General features: G+C 46.7%; 1 protein-coding gene across 1 annotated transcript in view; it reads right to left on the bottom strand.

Annotated features, from left to right (window-relative positions):
* NOL6 (nucleolar protein 6) overlaps positions 1–21,105 on the bottom strand; it is a 398,079-nt gene that overhangs the window by 239,318 nt on the left and 137,656 nt on the right. The window contains exons 13-15 of the mRNA XM_086960307.1: positions 18,564–18,686; positions 15,513–15,661; positions 5,200–5,275 (exon numbers count right to left, since the gene is read on the bottom strand). Of these exons, the coding sequence (XP_086816433.1) occupies positions 5,200–5,275; positions 15,513–15,661; positions 18,564–18,686 (348 nt within the window). The remainder of the gene's footprint in view (positions 1–5,199; positions 5,276–15,512; positions 15,662–18,563; positions 18,687–21,105) is intronic.

Below are 21,105 nucleotides of genomic sequence, written 5' to 3'. Positions count from 1 at the left end.
GGAACAGTCCAGCCCGAACTGCCAAGCTATGTCTTCCCTGGACCGGAAACAAGCTTCCGAGGACCGGTTTCTGGCATTCCAGCCGTCTTCAGCCCGGCTTGCTTGAATCCAGTGGCAAAGTGAGCAAGGGACTCACGTCTGATCATACCCTGCCGCACTTATGGCTGCCAAAAGCGGTACAAAAGGGGGTGGTGATGGACGGAGCATCTGAATCAATCAAACACTCACACCCAGTCACAAAATCTGGGTTTAATCCATCACCGTTATTTAGCCCACTCTGCCACCCCAGTTCAGATATGGCTATATGCAAATCAGTCTGACCCAGTGCCTCATGGGAACAGTCCAGCCCGAACTGCCAAGCCATGTCATCCCAGGACCGGAAACAAGCTTCCGAGGACCGGTTTCTGGCATTCCAGCCGTCTTCAGCCCGGCTTGCTTGAATCCAGTGGCAAATTGAACAAGGGACTCACGTCTGAGCATTCCCTGCCACACTTATGGCGGCCAAAAGCGGTACAAAAGGGGGTGGTGATGGACGGAGCATCTGAATCAATCAAACACTCACACCCAGTCAAAAGATCTGGGTTTAATCATCCATCACTGTTCTTTAGCCCACTCTGCCACCCCAGTTCAGACATGGCTATATGCAAATCAGTCTGACCCTGTGCCTCATAGGAACAGACCAGCCCGAACTGACAAGCCATGTCTTCCCTGGACCGGAAACAAGCTTCACAGGACCGGTTTCTGGCATTCCAGCCATCTTCAGCCCGGCTTGCTTGAATCCAGTGGTGGTGCTTGCAAAAATAGTCCTGCTGCCAAGATGCCTTTATGCACTCCAAAGCACACTTTATCTGATTCCACAAGCAATCTTCTGAGAACTGGACAGTCTTTTGGTCCTCTCGTGTTAGCTGGAGGAAGAAACAGTTTGGTGGAGGTACTGAAACGGAGTAGGGAGAAAGGAGGACTTGGACTTCCAGACCTCAAACTTGATTATAGGGTATTGCAGCTAAAAAGTGGTACGAACCGGAGACAAACTAGGAGACCCATCTCCAGGGAGGCACAGTGGACGAGGGTGCATTGCAGGTGTGACGGGGGGGGTCGATGTCCTGATGTGCCGGAGAATGCACGTGAATGATGGTCAGCGGGGACTCTCTCGCCGACTTGTATCCCCTTCCAGCAGGACGACATCCCTTACCGGCATGAAGAATGGTTCCCGCAGAATCAGCCATTATTGACTCTCGAAGATACCCAGGAACAAGGCTCCTTTAACTGGGGTTTTCAACTAGACGAGACTCCTCCCCTGAGTGACGTCACCACGTCTGGACCATCAAATATAGGAAGATCCCGGAAGAAGACGGACGGCGTTTCCCTGGAGGAAGAAGGAGTTCGGGAGTGGAGAAGGAGTACGAATACGGAGACGAAGGAGGAAGAAGCAGGCGCGAAGGACTGGAGGCGGAGTACCGAAGTCGTGACCGAGAAGCCGGGAGGCCAACGTACCCACGAGCCGCCCTGCCACATTCCTAAGGGAGGAGCGTGGCTCGACAGGTACGGGGCAAAGTAACGGGCTGGGTGGGTAGACGAAGCTATCCTGCCGAGTGAAACCCGCTCTCTTTAAAAGTTACACGCCCGCTTGTAAATATTTCTTGTACATAGAGTCTGTACAGTCTATTTCCCTTCCCCTTTCACGAGCACCAGAGCACAATATCTAGCGTCACTGAGAGTGGACACTTGAGCACTGGGTTTCCCCCACCCCCGGCCCTTGTGAACCTTTAAAAGGACGACCGTCCTAATCCTGTGTTGTTTATTCTCCTTTGATTTTGGGTTCCTGTTATCCCGAGGGAGTCTCCAACGCTCCGGCGCTCCTGTTGTCTAAGACGCCAGCGAAAACCGACTCCCTCTGGATCCGCTAAAGAGAGTCAAGACGGATCCTGCCGCATTTGCCAAAGAGACTGACTAGTCGGCAAAGATGAGTGTTTATGAAAATAAAGCCTTCCCATAAACGCATAAGTACACTCTCTGACTCAGTCTCTGATACCCCGCCACAGCAGGTCTGCCTGATGAAGGGTCAGAGAGAAACTGTTGGGGTACCGGAGGTGGTCAAGCAGTTCACGAAGGTCTGGGACAGAGTTATATGATGGGTACTGAAGCGCCCACCATGTAGTAGGTCCCTTCCCCTGGACTGGCTCCAGCCATATTTCCCATTCTGTGAAGTCATGACATTGGGCGCGTGGAGAGAAGGAGATGGCCTCCTTCTGGGAGATTTTTATCCCGCTGGGAAATTCCTAACATTGGAGGCGGCTACAGAGAGCTTTGGGGTCACTGCAGGGCAGTTGCTACAGTTTGCTAAATTAATGCGCATAGCTAGGGAGATATGAACACATTACCCTGACATAGCGCTAAAACACAAACACTAGAGGTGTTACTTGAGGACAAGTACGACAATTGGTTTGCCCACTTCAACAGGTGCTGGTGGTGGATAGAATGCCGATGCTAATTAAAGCATGGCAAGCCTCTGATAGGGACCTGCAAAATCATTTGAGGCAAGGAGGTAGCCAGTAACGCCAGATTTTAGTTTACACACTTCCACTATCTTCACTGGACCGGAAGCCCATCAGACTGCCCAAATAATATAATAATAGGTCATCAACGTGTCCAAAATGTAAAGATGACAACGCCACATTTCTCCACATGACATGGGTGTGCAGAGCATTAACGGGATACTGGGAGGGGCTGGTCAAGACACTAGTAAGACTGACTGGGGTGAGCCTCCAACTGTCAGTCAGTACGACCTCTGCCTACTTGGTACAATACTAAAGCGGGGAACCATGCAGTATAGATTTTCAAACTTCGGCCTTCTGCTTGCAAAATGCTGCTTTGTGATATGATGGATAGCTAATAATGGGCCTACGCCAGACACATGCCTTAAGGAGATCCTGGAATGGGCACAAGCAGAGGAACTGTGTCTTAACCAGAAACGAATGGATGAGAAGGTGGAGACGCACCTCAGCGACTGGGAGCTCACGATGCACCATTTAGCAGGTGAGACGGAAATGCGAAGGGAGCAGACACAGGGAGTAGCAGAAGAATCAGAGCAGTGGACTTAAACAGGATGTTAGACCGCATATTGAGATCTCTGCACTGCCAGGGACTATGCTGCCTGGGGTGATGGATTGAAGTAATATTATTTGGATTATTCTGGTCTTGGTTAATGTCGCTGTTGGGGGTAGCTGGCCATAACAAGTGCATGGGAAGTTGGTTTCTATTTGTACTGTAGGCTTTATAAAACAAAAGTAATAAAATGTTCCCTCACATTAACTGAAAATAGCTCATTATTCTTAGTTTAATGTAGCATACTAAAACTGATTTGTGAACGGATTTCAAGGTTTAGGGTGAGGCTACACAATATCGCCTGCCTGCAAGAGAGATTCCGGGACCAAATGGTATTTAAAACCCCAGGTGTATCAGACACCAAATACACGCTGTAATTGGAAGCACCATACACTAAGAAACAGCACATGGCCGAAAGGGTAAATGTCAGCCTGACTTAGACAACTGCTCATTAGTCACACAAAATGACAGGAACACCTGGGATTGAAAACGCTACATGGGCATAAGGATCACAATTACACTTGTCTATGCGCGTACCCTGTCACTACATGTAGGTGAAGAAATAGCCTTACTAGATGCACTAGCTTCAAAAGTATATGATTGGAAAGATCTATAGTTCAGAATGAATAAACAGCATAAATAATAACGTAATTGCAACTTGACACTATAGTATTTTTTTTCAATGAATTGTAATCATTGGAAAACTTGTAGCCCTGATGAAAGTTGTGTTGGATAGAAATCAACAATACGGATGAATTAAGAAGACTTTGGATACTAAAATGATTTTGTATTTATGTACTGAATAGAGTACTCAAGGTTTATAGGATATATAGTTTATATCATATATTATTTTCAATAGCAACCTACATGTCGTTCTGCTCAGCATTTGGAAAATGTAATCCTGCACAACCCCACATTTTTCTTCTAAGTCCCCTGAACTATAACTGTTTGAGGCCATTATTTCAAGAAGACTGTTCCTACTGTGCAAAGCTGGAAGAGAGCGGAAATGCTGGGCAGGGAGTCACTGCTAGCAGGAGTGTATTATCTGCCCATATGTGACCCAGGTGTGCTACTGGCAAGTATCATTGATTTGCCCACATCCCAATATTGCCCTAATGCATTAAAAACTTTGGTGGAGACAGGTCTTAGGCAAGTAAGACTGCATGCACTTCTAACATTTACAACAGCTACGTAAAAAAATATACTAATGGCATTAAATCCAATTTGGTACACAGAAAACGTGAACAAGCTAAAACATTCAGTACATAACAGATAATCAAATGCAACACTTTCAAGATAATCCATAGAAAAATTATTGATCGCAACAATAAATATGTTTTTGTATCAATAGCATTTTAACATTCAGAAAAAAGGATATAATTCCACTACTAATATGGAATTAATATAATATGAACACATGAGGACTGTTTAATAGATCAAATACTAAAGTGAGTATTATTTACAATTTACAATGACACATTTTATCCAATACATTAATCTGGTACAGAAAAAATAAAACATGAATAATTTGTAAGTAATAAAGTATATAAAATAGGCAAAAAGTATAATGATGTTTAGTAACCGCTTCATCTTCCAAATATAAAGGTATTGGTTTAATTGTAGGTTAAAAAAAATAGGAATTAAATGAAACTAGAATATATTTCTTTGGTTGCATTGAGTAATGTTATTAATTTCTAAATCCTTCTTGTGTTGAAACACAACCTATTCCATCATGCTAGAAAATACGTTTATGGATTCTTCCCGTTGTTTGTGATGTACTGAATACCATTGCTCTTAGCATATCTACCAATCTTCCATTCACTGAATATTACCTTCCAACTGTGAATTCAAATTCTCTAAAACACAGCTTGAACAGACAATGTAACTTCACAAGGCAAACATTTGTCACTTATGTTTCAATGGGTTTTATATAACCTGGCAGTTGTAAGCAAACATACTGCTTTTCTTAATATGCAACAAGAGTACATTAGCTGCCGAGTCTCATCAAAAGCCTTTATTCAGACCCCAACAAAACAAAAACAAAATGTTCATATCTTTCAGTAACACAGTAATTGCAACCCCTTGTAACCTTACCTCTTTTGCAACTTGAATCACAGATTCCAGAACAGCGCCAGTATAACACACGGAAGACTCCGGTATTTCAGCATGCCTGAAACATTTGGAGAATATTAATAAATTGTGTGATACAAAACAGCAATACAGTCCAACACTTTAATTCTTTAAAAATGATGGTAGTACATTTTTACAACAGCCACACCATGTCCCTCAGAAATGATCAGGTACTAGTTCTCAGCAGTGTAACATTATTTAAGAGGAATCAGCATATACAATTAATTGAAAGTCGTTTTCAACTTCATTCGGGCGTCTGTTTTCTAACTTTTTTATGTACTTCTCATGGAGTAGAAACAGACGCAAGAACCTGGAGGTGAACTGCTGCAGCTCGCCAACATCTTTTGGCTTCCCGATCTCTCCATCCGCTTAACTGATATCCCAGAACAAAATCTACAGAAACCTTATTTCCAGAACATGTTCCTGTATTGTGAGGACAGGCACCTGGAACCAAGAGTGAAGTCAAAGGAAAGAAGCTAAATACCTGCACACTTGAAGGTCAAGAGTCTTCTTCATGGACCTAAAAACTGCTCAATTCTTTTCAAACTTTTGAACTTCCACTTACAAGTACTTCTACTGCCTAAACCCTTGCGTTCACTTGTGAACTCACTACAGTCCAGGATTCATCCGCTTTCACTTTTAAGTCAAGACTACACTACAACAGGTGCTAAGTACGGACTTACCTCCACTGTCCTCAAATTCAACCTACTCTTCAACAGACATGAGATCAAGATTAAATTCCATTGCACTACACAAAGACATTCATATAAAACCCCTCCTTTTCAGCAATATAACAGATGTGCCAAACTGTAACACACCCATCAAATCTACTAGCAAACTAAATACATTATGCAGACAGTTAAAAACAGTTCTGGTGAGTCAAGCATTTAAAAGCAAGTCTTGAGGACAACATAGGTGACAACCTCAAATATATTTACTGCCAAGTCTTTGGATAGAGTTTATGAAAGACAACCAGGAAGATCACCTTTCATGTCTGAACCTAAAAATTACAGAAGGCTCCAGAAAATCTCACATTTAAGCATATTCAGTGACAATGTGACTCAGCAGCCAAAAACATTAGATACCGTCAGCCATGGAGGCAAAACAATACCAAACTTATTCTCAGTATTTGTTTGGGCTCTCACTGTATCATTCCCTCTTGAAGTATGCCAACACACCATACAGACAAGTCAAAGCAAAATCTAACAAAACACAGATAGCCTAAAATGAATGGGTTTGAGCGCTGTGGGACTGAAAAAGAGAGACAATGACACAAACATGAAAAGGCTTCTCTGGACTGCAGAGAGAAAAAGGGGTAAATAAGCACTCATGTTTGAAGTTCAAATGTAGACAGAAGTCAGATCTGAGATACCTATATACGAAAATCAACACTTATCTATGTCACTGACAGAGAATCTAAGATTCTGTGTACAATCACCCTTGTGCTGGGAAACATAGGAGTAACAGAGTGGAACTAGCTTCACATAAAAAAAGAAAAAACACAAATGTAGTGTTTTCTTTCCTTTAAGAGTATATTTCGTAGTTTCAGCATTTGCCAGCACACTATAGTTATTTTAAGATAGCAATTAGCATTTATAAAACATCAAATAAGGAAAAGTAAACTATAGAAGGCATGCTTATATGTTCTAGATTTTGCCCATAAGACAAGTCATCAGATCAACTTATCTAAGTAATTTAGATGTTCAGTTCACAAACAAAGTTGCGGGAACGAATGTTACAAACAAGATCGCTCTTTCTGATGTACACTGTATCTAACCACAGACTGGATCTGGAAATTTTCACAGCAACTGCTCCCAACCCATCAGGTGGTGCAATCAGACTCCACAGCGACCTCACCACTTCCAGAAGTAATTGCAGGAAACTGTCTATAAGTGTCGCCTCTGCGCAATTACATCAGTTTTCCTTGCAACTCTTCCACACCCTCAACTGCAGATAGGCCTTGACAGATTACACGTGTCACAGTGCATCAAATCGGATATGGATTATTTTCAGACGGTGCTGAGGTACCTGTGGATAGGCAGATTATCCACCAGAAAGAGACGTAAACAGGTAGGCAACATGTCCTTGTGATGGATTGCAAATGCTACTTACCAGTATGCATCTGTTCTTGGCATGTAGGGCTGCTGACATTCATATCTGTGCATAGATCGCCGCCTAGTGTTGGGTCCGGATGATTGCACATTGTTGTCCTGGAAGAGTCTTCGAAGTATCACGAGATAGGTGGCTCCTCCCCTGGACTACAGTGCGCATGGGCATCGCCTCCATCCCCAGATTGTTTTTAGCCATTGGCAGAGATGGAGTGAAGTATGTGAGTGATGCCCATGCTACGAGTATATATATATGAAGACTGCAGCTGCTACAGGCGCCGGGGAGGAGGGTGGGCGATATGAATGTCAGCAGCCCTACATGCCAAGAACAGATGCATACTGGTAAGTAGCATTTGCAGTTCGAGGCATGTGGGCTGCTGAATTCATATCTGTGCATAGAATACATAGCAGTCCTCCCATTATTGGCGGCCGCCCGTGCCAGCTGCAGCAGTCTGAAAAAGTGTTTTGAGAACAGCCTGACCAACAGCTGCCTGCTGTTTGGAGTGCACGTCTACACAGTAATGTTTAGTGAAAGTATGTGTGGTAGACCATGTGGCTGCTCTACAAATATCCTCTAAGGGAATGTTACCTAGGAAAGCCATAGAGGCCACCAACTTTCTGGTGGAGTGGGCTCTTGGTGGAATTGTGAGAGTGCGTTTAGCCTTAGCGTAACAGATCTGAATGCATTTTACGATCCACCTAGCGATCCCAGCTTTGGAGATAGCGTTTCCCTTGTGGTGTGAGGCAAATGCAACGAAAAGTTGCTTGGTCTTACGAAAATCTTTTGTCCTGTCAATGTAGTACATTAAGGCTCTTTTAACGTCAAGGGTGTGGAGCATCCGCTCCGCCAGCGACTCTGGGTTTTGAAAAAACACTGGCAACTCAATTGTCTGGTTCATGTGGAATTGAGATACAACCTTGGGTAAGAATTTAGGGTTAGTGCGGAGCACCACCCTGTTAGCGTGTACTTGGAAGAAAGGTTCCTGGATGGTGAGCGCCTGCAACTCACTAACCCTCCATAGCGATGTAATTGCTACTAAGAAAGCAACCTTCCAAGTCAGAAACTGAAGCTCACAAGAGTGCAGTGGCTCAAAGGGAGGACCCATCAGCCTTGTAAGAACCACATTGAGGTTCCATTCCGGAGCTGGTGGTGTCCGTGGTGGAATGACCCTTTTGAGTCCTTCCAGAAAAGCCTTAATAGCAGGGACCTTAAAAAGTGATAGGTGTTGCCTATTCTGGAGGTATGCTGCCATTGCAGACAAGTGAATGCGGATGGAAGAATACGCCAAATTACATTGGTACAGGTGGAACAGGTAACAAATAATGTTCCGAATGGAAGCATCTAGCGGGTCAATATCGTGGTTTACACAGTAAACGACAAACCGCTTCCATTTAGCCGCATAACAAGCTCTAGTAGTGGGCTTCCTTGCCTCCCGAATGATGTCCATACAATCGGGGGGAAGATTGAGGTAGCCAAACTCTAGGACTTCAAGAGCCAGATCGCCAGGTTGCGCTGTTGCGGATCTGGGTGCTGAATGTCGCCATGGCTCTGCGTCAAAAGGCTGGGAGTGAGATGAAGCCTTTGATGCGGTACCACGGAGAGTTCCAGAAACGTGGTGTACCATGGTTGGCGTGCCCACGTTGGAGCAACCAGGATGAGAGTCATCGAGTGCTGCCTGAGTTTGCGTGCCACCAGCGGTATCAGAGGTGCTGGGGGAAAAGCGTTCGCAAATCTGCCTGACCAGTTCATCCACATCGCATTGCCCTGCGATTGCGGGTGTGGGAACCTGGCGGCGAAGCTTTGGCATTTTGCGTTCTCCTTTGTGGCGAACAGGTCTATCTCTGGATGACCCCACCTTTGGAAGTACGGTTGGAGTACCGATGGATGTATCTCCCACTCGTGCATTTGGTGGCTGTGCCTGCTGAGCAGGTCCGCCATCTGGTTGTCTTTGCCCGGGTGATGCTCCGCCATGAGGAAGATGTTCCTCTGAATGGCCCACTTCCACATGCTCTGAGCCAGATGAGACAGCTGTGGAGAGTGTGTGCCCCCCTGCTTCTGAATGTAGTACATGGCTGTCATGTTGTCCGTCCGGATCAACACGACCTTGTTGCACAGATGTACTTTGAATGCCTTCAAGGCCATGAAGATTGCCATCAGTTCTAATACATTGATGTGCATCCTCCTTTGCTGTAGTGTCCATAGTCCCTGCACTGTGTAGTGGAGTACATGCGCTCCCCATCCTTGGAGAGAAGCGTCCGTTGTCAAGATAATCTGTGGCACAGGCTCCTGGAACGGTCGGCCCTTGCAAAGGTTTTGTGGATTCCACCAATGCAGAGAGTTGTATGCCCGACCGCTCACCAACACTAGGTCTGTCAGTTGCCCATGAGCCTGAGTCCACTGACGTGCTAGGCACTCTTGAAGCGGACGCATATGTAGTCTCGCGTGTGGGACGATGGAGATGCAGGAGGCCATCATGCCTATCAACTGCATGAACACCTTCGCCGGAAGCGAGCTGTGGTCTGAATCGTTGGATCAGAGTTTGGATACTGGCGATTCTCACTGAATTCGGCTGCGCAGTGGCTGTCAGAGTGTCTATCGTCGCGCCCAGATACTGCCGTATATGGGCGGGTTGGAGATGGGATTTCGGATAGTTCAGCGAGAATCCCAGATCGTGCAGGAGATGAATGGTGCGGGACACGTGGTCGGCGCACTGCTGTTCTGACTTTGCCTGAATGAGCCAGTCGTCCAGATAGGGATAGACGTGGACGTTCTGGCGTCGTAGATGCGCCGCCACAGTCGCCAGGCACTTTGTAAAGACTCTTGGCGCTGTGGTGACCCCGAAAGGCAGAACCCTGAACTGGTAGTGCTGGTCCTGGATTGTGAATCTGAGGTACTTCCTGTGTGAAGGGTGCAGGGGAATATGAAAGTATGCATCCTTGAGATCCAGCGTAGCCAGGAAGTCCCCCTGCCGAAGCAGAGGGAGGACCTGCTGCAACGTGAGCATATGGAAGTGCTCCGACAGGATGTACCAGTTGAGGGGCCTGAGGTCCAAGATGGGCCTGAGGGATCCGTCCTTTTTGGGGATTAGAAAGTACAGAGAGTAAACTCCTGTTCCTCTTTCTTGCAGTGGAACGAGCTCTATTGCCCCTTTTTGCAGCATGACTTGAACTTCCTGCTGCAACAAGTGCAAGTGCTCGCCGGACATAGGACGGTTTCTTGGCGGTATGTTTGGTGGAGTGGAAGTAAGTTCCAGACAGTAACCGTACTGGATAAGAGATCTGACCCACCTGTCCGTGGTGATGGATTTCCACGCGGGCAGGAACTGCTGGAGTCTCCCCCCGACCGGTGTTGTGTGGTCGGGGGGCAGTGACAAGGCGTCACTGTTTGTTGGCGGTGGAGGACCTGGAGCTGTTGTTTCCACGTCCCCTGCCCTTGACGTTGTTGCCTCTGTAGCCACCTCTACCCTTGTTGGTGTATGAGGCTTGGGTATTGCTCTTATAGTAACTGTATGGATTGCGATGCCTGACCCCTTGAGGTGCCTCTGTTATTGGAGCGGCGAAAGGAACCACCCCGAAACTGCTGAGACTGGAGGGCCCCCATAGACTTAGCAGTGTCCGTGTCTTTCTTCATTTTTTCAAGTGTCGCATCCACCTCGGGGCCAAACAGGATTAACTGTTTGGTTCAGGATGGTTGTCTGTATATCTGGTTTGAAGCCTGATATTCTAAGCCATGCATGTCTCCTCAGCAACACGCTAGTGTTGATCGCCCTGGAGGCGGTATCAGCCACATCCAGCGCACATTTGATGGAAGCGTTGGTGATCAGCTTCCCCTCCTGAATCAACATTTCACCTGCCTCCTTGTACTGATCAGGTAAGTGCTGCAGCAGTGTTTCTAGGGTGTCGTAATGTGCCCTATCGTAGCGTGCAAGTAGGGCCTGCGTGTTCGAAATGCGCCAAATATTAGCTGCCTGTGCAGCAATTTGTTTCCCTGAGGCCTCAAATATTTTTGACTCTTTGTCTGGGGGAGGAGCGTCCCCCGTGGTCTGCGAGTTCGCCCTCTTGCGTGCGTTGGATACAACCAAAGAGTCCAGTGGCAAGTGTCCCTTGATGTATGTTGGATCTGAGGGCGCCGCCTTGTATTTTTTGTCAATGCGAGGATTGATGACTCGCGCCCGAGTGGGCTCTTTGAAGACCTCCGGCGCGTGCTTTAGCACTCCCTTGAGCATTGGCAATGTCTTGACTGACTTTTCAGCCACTGAGAAAGTGTCAAACAAGAAATCTACATCCACAGGATCCGAATGTAGGTCGACATCATGATTTGCTGCAGCTCTCTCAATCAAAACGTTGAAGGCTGCAGAGTCCTCCGTTGGTGAGGTTTTTGCCGCAAAGAGCTGCGGTTCCTGACCTGACTGAGGGTCCTCTGGGTCGCCTCCGGCAGACCAAGGTTCATGTTCCTCCTCTGGATCCGAGTACGCTGGATAGTTGTACTCGTCCCCCTCATCTCCGTCACCTTCCTCAGCGTTGGAATGCGTCGGTGAAAGTTCTAAGTTCTTGGGAGATGCAGGCTCTATAGGGGCCGAAGTACCCGCAGAGTCCTTCTTGTTTTTGAGTGGAATACGAAAGTGTTCCAACACCGGCTCCGTGGTGATTTTCCTTTTGAGGAGAGACAGCTTCCCGGTATTGGCGTCGATGATGACCTCTCGACGCTCTTCCTCTGCAAGTGGCTGGAGCCGAGGCTTCGACACCACCAATGACGCCTTGGGCGTTGACACCACCTTCGAGGGCACGCCAGCCCCATGCCTTGGAGCGAAAGCCTTCGGCGTCGTCTTCGGCGGTAGCGTGAAGCGGATAGGCGTCTGCGCCTTTGCCGGCTTCGGCGTGGGCTTCGGCACCACATCCTCTGGTTCGGGAGCCACAGCGTCCTTCCGAATCCGCTGCAGGGACTCCGCGACCCTTTTTGTTAAGGCCGGGGAGGGCTGGACCGGCTTGAGCGATTTCCCCGAGTCCGGAGTCGGGTCGGCGAAAGGCACGGTCTTCGGAGCCGACACATCACCATCCTTGGCCTCGACGGCCGTAGCCGGCGCAGCCAGAGCTTTGGAATGCCTTGACGCTTCTTCGAAGCTCTCTTCGGGTCATCGACCTCGACCATCTTCGGCGCCGACGCGGCCGCGTCGGTCGACTTCGCCTTCGGCTTCGACCCCGAGGACTTCGGGTCGGCCATCTTGGCGTGGCACTTGATGTCGGCCATTTTGAATTTCTTAGACATCGATGCCTCTGGAGCCTTCTGTCCCACCAGTGCGACTTTCACTTTCGGTTTCGATACCGTTGGTGTGGACCCCGATGGCTTCACTTTCGTTTTCTTCAACGGGAGTGGCGCATCAGAAATGTCCGTGGCCAGGCCCGGAGGCGGGGCTGCTGGACGATTAATGAGGTCTTGGGTAAGGCCCGAAGGCGATCCCTCGACCTGGGCCGTATGGTGGGGGTTGACCCCTGAGTCAGTCTGAGGATGCTCTTCCTCCGAGCTATCCTCCACGGTGGCAATGGCCCCATTGTCGTCCCCTACCTCGTCGACGACTTCATCAAACTCCTCGTCTCCCGCGTCGTAGTCATCCCCCTCCGACGCAGGGCTAGAGTCCGAAACTTGAAAGACATCGTCGTCTCCAACAAATTCTTCGAAGATGTTGTCCGGCGGGGGCGCCGATAACTGGGCCTGGAGTCTAGCGGCCCGACGAAGCTTGAGAGTCTTCTTACACCGGAACTTTGAGCAGGCCATACACCTGGCCTCATCATGGTCCGGCGACAAACATTTGTTGCACACAGGGTGCACGTCGAGGTGTGAATACTTGGAGGTGCACACCGGACACCTCTTAAACGGAGTTTGCTCCATTGAAGTAGTCTGGAGCGTCGTGTAGGCCCGTCCGCGCCGACAGCACGCGGAGGGGTAGCAAGAGTTCGGAGCTGATAAACAGACAAAACCCGAACGAAGACGATACTGACGCTAAGCCTAAAGACCTTTTGGTCTCAAGTTAGGAAAGTTAAACAACTATCGATTCCGACAGAGGGAACCGAAACACATCCGAACCCAATGGCGGAAAAAAACAATCTGGGGATGGAGGCGATGCCCATGCGCACTGTAGTCCAGGGGAGGAGCCACCTATCTCGTGATACTTCGAACACTCTTCCAGGACAACAATGTGCAATCATCCGGACCCAACACTAGGCGGCGATCTATGCACAGATATGAATTCAGCAGCCCACATGCCTCGAACACTTTTAACTATATACCCCTTAACTTCTAATTAGATTCAAAAGCAGTACGTCCCAAAAGGTCAAGTATCTGAGAAGCGGACTTATGCCAGGGCGTCCTGTAGACGACATGTCCCTCCCTGCAGACCAGATTATGCAGACAGTAGTAACTGTGAAGGTGTGTACAGACATCCATATAGCAAGCTGGAAGAAATACATTAAACACTGGAACACTTCTCACCAACGATGTAGAGGCAACCTGGGCTACGGTGGAATGATCTTGCAAGCCCTCAGGATACTGCTTTTTGGAAGAGTTCACAGCAAGCCTTTATCCAAAGGATGTCCACTTGGACAACTTTACTTCAGGGTCACCCATCCCTTTCTAAGTGCTGGCAAATCCAATAAATAGCTGGTTATCTACCCAGAGAGAGAAGGGAGGTGGAGCCAAAAAGGGAGAGTGATGGGTCAGTGCTTTGATAATCTCCCAACGAGCCATAGGCCCGGCATTGGCGGATGTCGGCTCTGCATCCGAAACAGGAATCCAGGTTGTACCCGGAGTCGACATCACTGAAGTCGAGCACAATGACGGAGTGGCTGTAAGAGACGAGGTCTCCGGTGCAGGAGTGGAATCAGGGTTCAGTAGTGGTATAGACAGGGGGCCAACAGGGACAGTCAGTGCCAGCCCCCGCCCCTCCGGCCTAACCTGGACTGGGTATCTTTGTGGCTCCATAGGGCCTGAAAGTACTCCACAGGTAGCCAGCATGGTCTAGAAAAGTTTCTCAAGACCTCCATCTGCTGCAGGCTCGCTGATAGCCCAGGGAACTTATATGTATCAGGCCAGCTCAGAACAGACACAGAGTCAGACTATGGGAGCACAAACGGGGTCTACGAGTGTCAACTGCGCTCCTTCTCCTCAGAGTGAGAGTTAAAGAGTACAAAGTGCAGTCCTGCTTGGGGTTCTTAAGTTTTTTTGCAAAATTTGTTTCTTAACTTTATTGTGGACTTATAAGAAAGAGGTGACTTTTAGTGGGACCAGTCTGTTGCTTGGAGAGCAACTTTTCATGTTTTTGGGACATGCCAGCCTCCCATGCCATAATGGCCTTCAATGTATAAGGAAGAATTTGTGCAGGAGTTAGAGTAGTGCTTGGACCATAGACAACTCCACACACAGACATCATGTGTCTCTGTTAAAGACAACTTCTTCCTGCAGTCGTGGTTCATTCTAAAGCCTGTGGTCTTCAAGGAGCCATTATCCCATGCACAGGGTCAGGAAAAAACTAGTTTGGAGTTGGGTAAACACCAACATATATGTTGGAAGCGGAGCTCTGGGTCTCTCTCCAAAGAGATGGAAAGAAAGAAGTCGATATCAGTGTACAGGGGTGATGCCTATATACAGGTCCATGCTATCACTTCCACAGGTGGGGAGCTCGCCACTGACTCCGATGGAGACAACTGTCGCCACAGAGAAGCAATTGCTATGAAACGTTCTGGATCCAGTCTGGCACCTGAGAGACTTCAAAATAAGTGCAATCTGTGGCTAGAAGTATCCACCAGTAGAGATATTTACAAGTGGTGCTGCAGGGATGTAAGGGATAAAGGGATTTCATCAGCAATAAATTAGATTCCTACATTCAAGCAATTTCTATGTGTAATTTTGCCATTTCAAGCGATTTGTGATCCCACTGAGTTTAGGAGCAGTTTTCTCTTAGGGGTAAATTCACACCTATCATCAATAATCAAACAAGCTGTTATTATCGACACAGATGCGGCAAGACCTTTTCATTTACTCCCTCCCTGAAGCCTAGTGCACAGGAGAAGACCTTGAAGGACATGTAAGTTGATATAGAGCAAAATCCCCTTGCTATGCTCTCCATTTAAACAATTGCTTCAAGTTACCAAGCCTATTCATGCCATAATCCTTACAAATGTAGAAGATGTTTCAAAATTTGTTCAGGGATTAGCCTTTTCTCGTGAGTGGTAGTGGCAGCCCAAACAACAGCCTCACAGACTGATCCATCTTGAAATCGCCTTAGCTCAGACTTCTCACCCCAAAATTTCTGAAACTCCACTGCCTGCATGTAGAAAAAAGAAAAATAATGAATAAATACTGTAGAATCAGGAAAGGGTAAAGTAAAGCTTAGAGTAGGTCATATAGTTGAATACCCTTTGGTGGCAACCCAGAAGTAATAATGCAAACGGTACTATATAAGCAACATTAAGAGCCCCAAAGTTCATGGCAAACATCTTAATCAATGTTGTCAAAAACCTACAGTAACTTCAATCACACCAGGATGCCTTTCCTTTTCGCAACAGTTTTTGTAAAGTGCACGAGGAACATGTTTTCTGTGTGGAATGGAGCGATAAGAAAAGGAACAAAAGTGTTTTTGCAGGACCATAAAGATAATGACTGAAGTACATTTTTAATACTAGACGGATACAGAGCCAGGTAAAAGAGGAAGGACAGTAAAGGTACAGACTCAGATGAATGTAGCTAAAATGACACAAAACAAAGTTCCTTAAATATGTTAAAGTAACTATCAATCCACAACAATGACCATTTAAATGTAAATGTAAATATTGTATACTTGTAAAGCGCACAGCTGCCCACACCGCAGGCGTCCCAGCGCTGTATACCGCTGGGGAACCCGTCCTGGCTTTCCCTGTAAGATGGTCCCTTCTGTGCACCCCCAAGGTGAGACCAGGCATCCCCGGTGTTGAAGGGGCCGTTGTGGAGATTAAGCAAGCTATTGCCCAGAGTTTCAGAGTGGAGCCCAAGGTTAGAGTAGGCGCCGAGGCGAGAATTATCAAGCCCGCAGACATTTTGACCCAAGACCCTGCCGCGTTGGGAATCGAACCCTGGTCCCGGGCCGATCTCAGCTTCCGGGTCTGCCGCCTCTAACCATTGAGCCACACTTCTTCACACGTAAAGGTAGTTAGACATTGTAAAGTGATGAGGTAACCTCAGGAAATTAGTGGAGGAAAAGATCTGAAGTGAATCTGGCCAACTAACAGCCAACCAAAACTAAGACCCTATAGTTAAGGAAGTACGGAAACATTTCCATTTTGGCTATAAGAATCTAGCCCAGAAGAAGTTTTTTTTATTTTTTTTAACTTTATTTAGAGCTTCTCTTACAGGTTTGCCTCTACTGATACAGAGTTCATTTTATGTTCCAGTACCAATCTGGAGACTTTTTACTGCACAGAGTATCTCCAATAACATTGCATCTGGCCACTTGGCTCACTCATAAATTTTCTGTTTTGCTGGAGTTCTTGCTGCTCAGAAACTAATATTTTTCCACTCTGCTTTGTATTGGCCAGTGACTCAGGTCATGTACTATGATTTAAAAAGACAGCAAGAATTTCTAATCAAGTGGTAGCTGGAGGGAGGGGCTCTTCCACAATCAAATCGTGTTGCTTTCACCAATGTTTTGAAGTCTCCCTGATTTCAAAGGTTTAGTATACATCCACCAGTTTCTTTGTTCCTTGGTTGGTTTTTCCATATTTGTCCTTCTATTAGGTGTTAGGCAATATTCTTATGGGGGAAGGGGCCTAGGAGTGGATTCCACCTCTGGTCTTTTAGTATTGTTTGCTGAGCAGATTATTGTTTCACTGCTGTCCCGTGTTCTGGGTGTGCTTCTCCAGATAATGTATTGGATCAGTCCCATCATGGTCTCCGTGAAGTAGGGGGTTTAGTGGGAGGGAGCTCGATCCAACAGTTTTCCCTGTGCAAATAGTCCTTGTTTAATTTGGGAGGGTACTGCTATCTAGCACTTCATTAAACTGCTTTGCAGGCCCTTTTTCCCCTGCATACCCGCCATTCACCGTTCTCACCCCTGCAGTTCAATCTAGTCTATTTCTACCTGCATTTGGGCCAACCTCCTCCATAGCTGTTCTCCTATAAAGATGCTGGGCAGACACAGCTCTCCTTTATCACCCGCTCGTAGTTCATCTTGGTGGCTGCAGCATTAGGAGCTTCTTCGTGTGTAGGCTTCTGATGGTTGTGTTTCCATGCTGCCATTTCTCGACAAATGTCTTTGCGGTCTCCAGCACAGCATTAGGCCCACACGTAACAGACCCTTTCATCTGCAAGGCACCTAAGGGCAGGGTGGCTTGTTTTCTCTCATTAAGGCCTCCAAAACCTAGCGCCTCATTTTCACCTGGATCGCTGGATTCCTAGACTGTTTCTGCTTATATTTAAGAGCACTTGATCCCTAGTCACTGTTCAGATGGCTAAGGATTAAGAATGCTGAAGCAGAACTTCGCGAGTGTGCAGCCATCTTGTTTGGTGGTTTGCAATACCCCATGCTGTTTGAGTCTTAAGAAAAGGAGCTTTGAAGCACCTATGTGTCTGGTTGGCATGTTGTATCAAAGAAATACAAAAATGCGTAGATGAATGAAAACTGGGATTTGCAGAGCTTCCATGAAGCATCTTTTCACCTGCCATAAAGGGCCATTTCAGTTTGAACCGTTGCAACCCTGCTGAAAAATGTCCAAATAAATTTGATCACTATCGCTGGCACATCAGTAAGTAACCTTTGTAGGAAAGCCACTATTTCCCTATTGTACAATATTTCTTGGTCTTTTCTCTTCCATTGCTAGTTCATAAACTTTCAAGCTCTTCACAGACCTGCACGTGTGTGTGTATGTATGTGTATACACACACACACACACACACACCTTATTTGCTAATAGGTTCACATGAAAAACATGATTGCCCCTGTTTTTTAAAATACTAAAGGCAGTGAAAAGAGTTAAATGAGCAGAAAATAGTCCAGTATATGAAGCCGATCCAATCTATTTCACTGATTTTCATACTAGGACTAAATGGACTAAATGGATTTAGATCTGCACATTGGCAATAAATATCCTATTCAAGCATTCTGCAGGGAGGTGAATTAACAAAAAAGGCATCCACATAAAGCGCACATGAAGAATAAAAGACAGAGGCAAAGTGTATGATTGGGTTACACAGACCTTCGCGTTATCAGCCTCAGGGCCTTTCTCGAGTATACTGTTGTAGTACTCTGGTCTCAACAACAACCCAAATGAGAGGTAATCGATATCTTTGTGCTTCGGTGGATCATCAGCAATCGGCCACTGCAAGTGAAACAGTACACTCATTTATCCAAGGTTCACTAAAAAAAGCAAAGACTAAACAGCTTTCATGTTACATCTACAATGGATAAAGTATTCTCGCCTCTAAGGTAGAAAAAACTTACCTTCCAGTGTAAATGTTTAATTAAAAAACTCTAACACAAGTAAGGGTCCAAAGGTACAGAAAGGTAATTAATTGCCTTACTTTGCCTTATGTAGATGTAGGTGCTGTTCCCCCATTACTATTTAGTGAAGGGATAGGAAATTGCTTCTTCAAATCTTATTAGAAAAAATAAACAGCAGAACAATTCTACTGGCAATTTGGGGCGCTCAGACTCCGTCTGAATAGAACAACATCTTGTGTGATTAATGATCACAAGATATTTTCATAAAATGGGGCAACCATACAGCCTATATACTGGACTCCTATTGGAATAATATGGAATGATGAATGATGGCAGAGAAGGTTCTGTACTCTAATCGCCCCAATACACCTAAACGTTTCCAAAGGTATATGGACAGTAGAATGAATTCCACTGTCTTGAAGGAGTTTAATTCACCCACATATTAACTATCAATGATTTAGTGAGCCAGCTGAACTACAATGCTGACAGTTACCAAATAGGGCTATGCTTCTTTACATTAATATTGGATCACAAAATGTTAATTGGGATATAAATGGGAACGCGCTTGCTGAGAATTCTGCATATTTACATGCCTTATATTAGGTTATGTACACAAAGGAAAGGATCAGAGCATAAAATCCAGCACCAGACACTTGTTGAGTGCAACAGCCTCTAGTATCTTGCAAACACCCCGGCGCAGTTAGGTCTGGGGTGTGACCCACATGCACCCCAATTTAGGAGGTATAAATACCCCCACTAACACAAGCACAAAATTGACCCAGCACCCGAGAAGCACAGATAGGTATGGTATGTATGTATGTATGTTACTGAAAAAGCCCTCCCTTGATCCGGACTGCCTTAAGAACTTTAGGCCCATCTCGCTCCTACCCTATCCAGCAAAAATTGTAGAGCGGGTGGTGGCAGGCACCTTCTCCAAACATCTTGAACAGCACAAGCTCCTGGAGGACGTTCAATTTGGCTTCTGTCCAGCTCATGGCACCGAGACGGCCCTTGTGACCGTGCTGGATGAGCTACGTTGGCGGGCAGACAGGGGACAGGCAGGGGTTTTGATCCTGCTTGACCTGTCTGCCGCCTTTGATACTGTGAACCATGACATTTTGCTGGACAGGTTGAGAGAGGTAGGGGTTGCACGGAGTGCCCTTGGGTGGTTTGAGTCATTCCTACAGGGTAGGGAACAAGCTGTGTCCCTTCCTCCCTTCCAATCCTCCTTCGCTACCATCTCGCATGGCATCCCTCAAGGCTCGGCAGTTAGCCCAATACTCTTTAACATCTATATGAAGCCCTTAATAGCGGTCATCAAACATTTTAAGATCGAAATTGTCAACTACGCCGATGACACGCAGCTGATTCTGTCCTTGGAGGGAAATGATTCTACCTCCTTGGAGGAATTCCACAACTGCATGCGAGCCACTGCGGAATGGTTGAAAGCCAATTCGTTGCAATTTAACACAGGGATGACCGAGGTGTTATACTGCCCAAGACCCAGGATACAATCTCTTCTACCTAGCAATTTCTGGCCAAAGGACTTTTCTTCCCTGGTCCAGCCTGTGAAGGTAGTACGGAATCCGGGTGTGATGTTTAACAGTGATCTCTCCCTGGAGGTGCAGGTCTCAAAGGTGGCAGCTAGCTGCATGACCATCATTCGCCTCCTGAGAAAAATCTTGCCCCTGCTACCGCCCCCTGCTCGGATAGAGGTGGTGCGTTGCACCGTGCTCAATAGGTTAGACTACCGCAACGCCTTGCTGCTGGAGTCCCCTAGTTACCTTATGGATAGACTCTAGAGACTCCATTCTGCAGCTGCAAAATTAGCCTTAGGGTGGCCAACGAGATCTTCCTCCTCAGGGGCTCTGGCCCAGTTGCATTGGCTCCCAGTGAGGCAGAGGGTGATATTTAAGTCCCTATGTCTGACCTTTAAATCCCTCCACGGGGTGGGCTCGGTCTGTCTACAAAGGAAGTTTTCTTGGCATGTGCCGGTCCGTAATCTCCGCTCCTCCTCGGCCAGGGTGGTGACCGTACCGAGGTTTAGGAGATCCAGAGCAGGAGGTAGATCGTTCAGTGTGGCTGCGACCAAGCTCTGGAACTCTCTGCCCATTGAACTTAGGTAGGTCACCGGCCTTCTTGCCTTTAGAAGGCAGTTAAAAACCTGGCTTTTTCCTCTATTCCCCTAATCCTTAGCCTGTAAATAGTTGCCCTCCTTTTTTTTTCCTCGAGTCTGCCAGCGCCAGGATGTCTCTCGAGGTGATAGCACGTTCTATAAGTGAAATAAATAAATAAAT

Source organism: Lissotriton vulgaris, chromosome 3_1 (genome assembly GCF_964263255.1).
Source record: "Lissotriton vulgaris chromosome 3_1, aLisVul1.2, whole genome shotgun sequence".
NCBI classification, from domain to species: Eukaryota; Metazoa; Chordata; class Amphibia; order Caudata; family Salamandridae; genus Lissotriton; species Lissotriton vulgaris.
The sequence above is the reverse complement of the archived record's forward strand: the minus strand, read 5'-3'. Positions and strand labels throughout refer to the sequence as shown.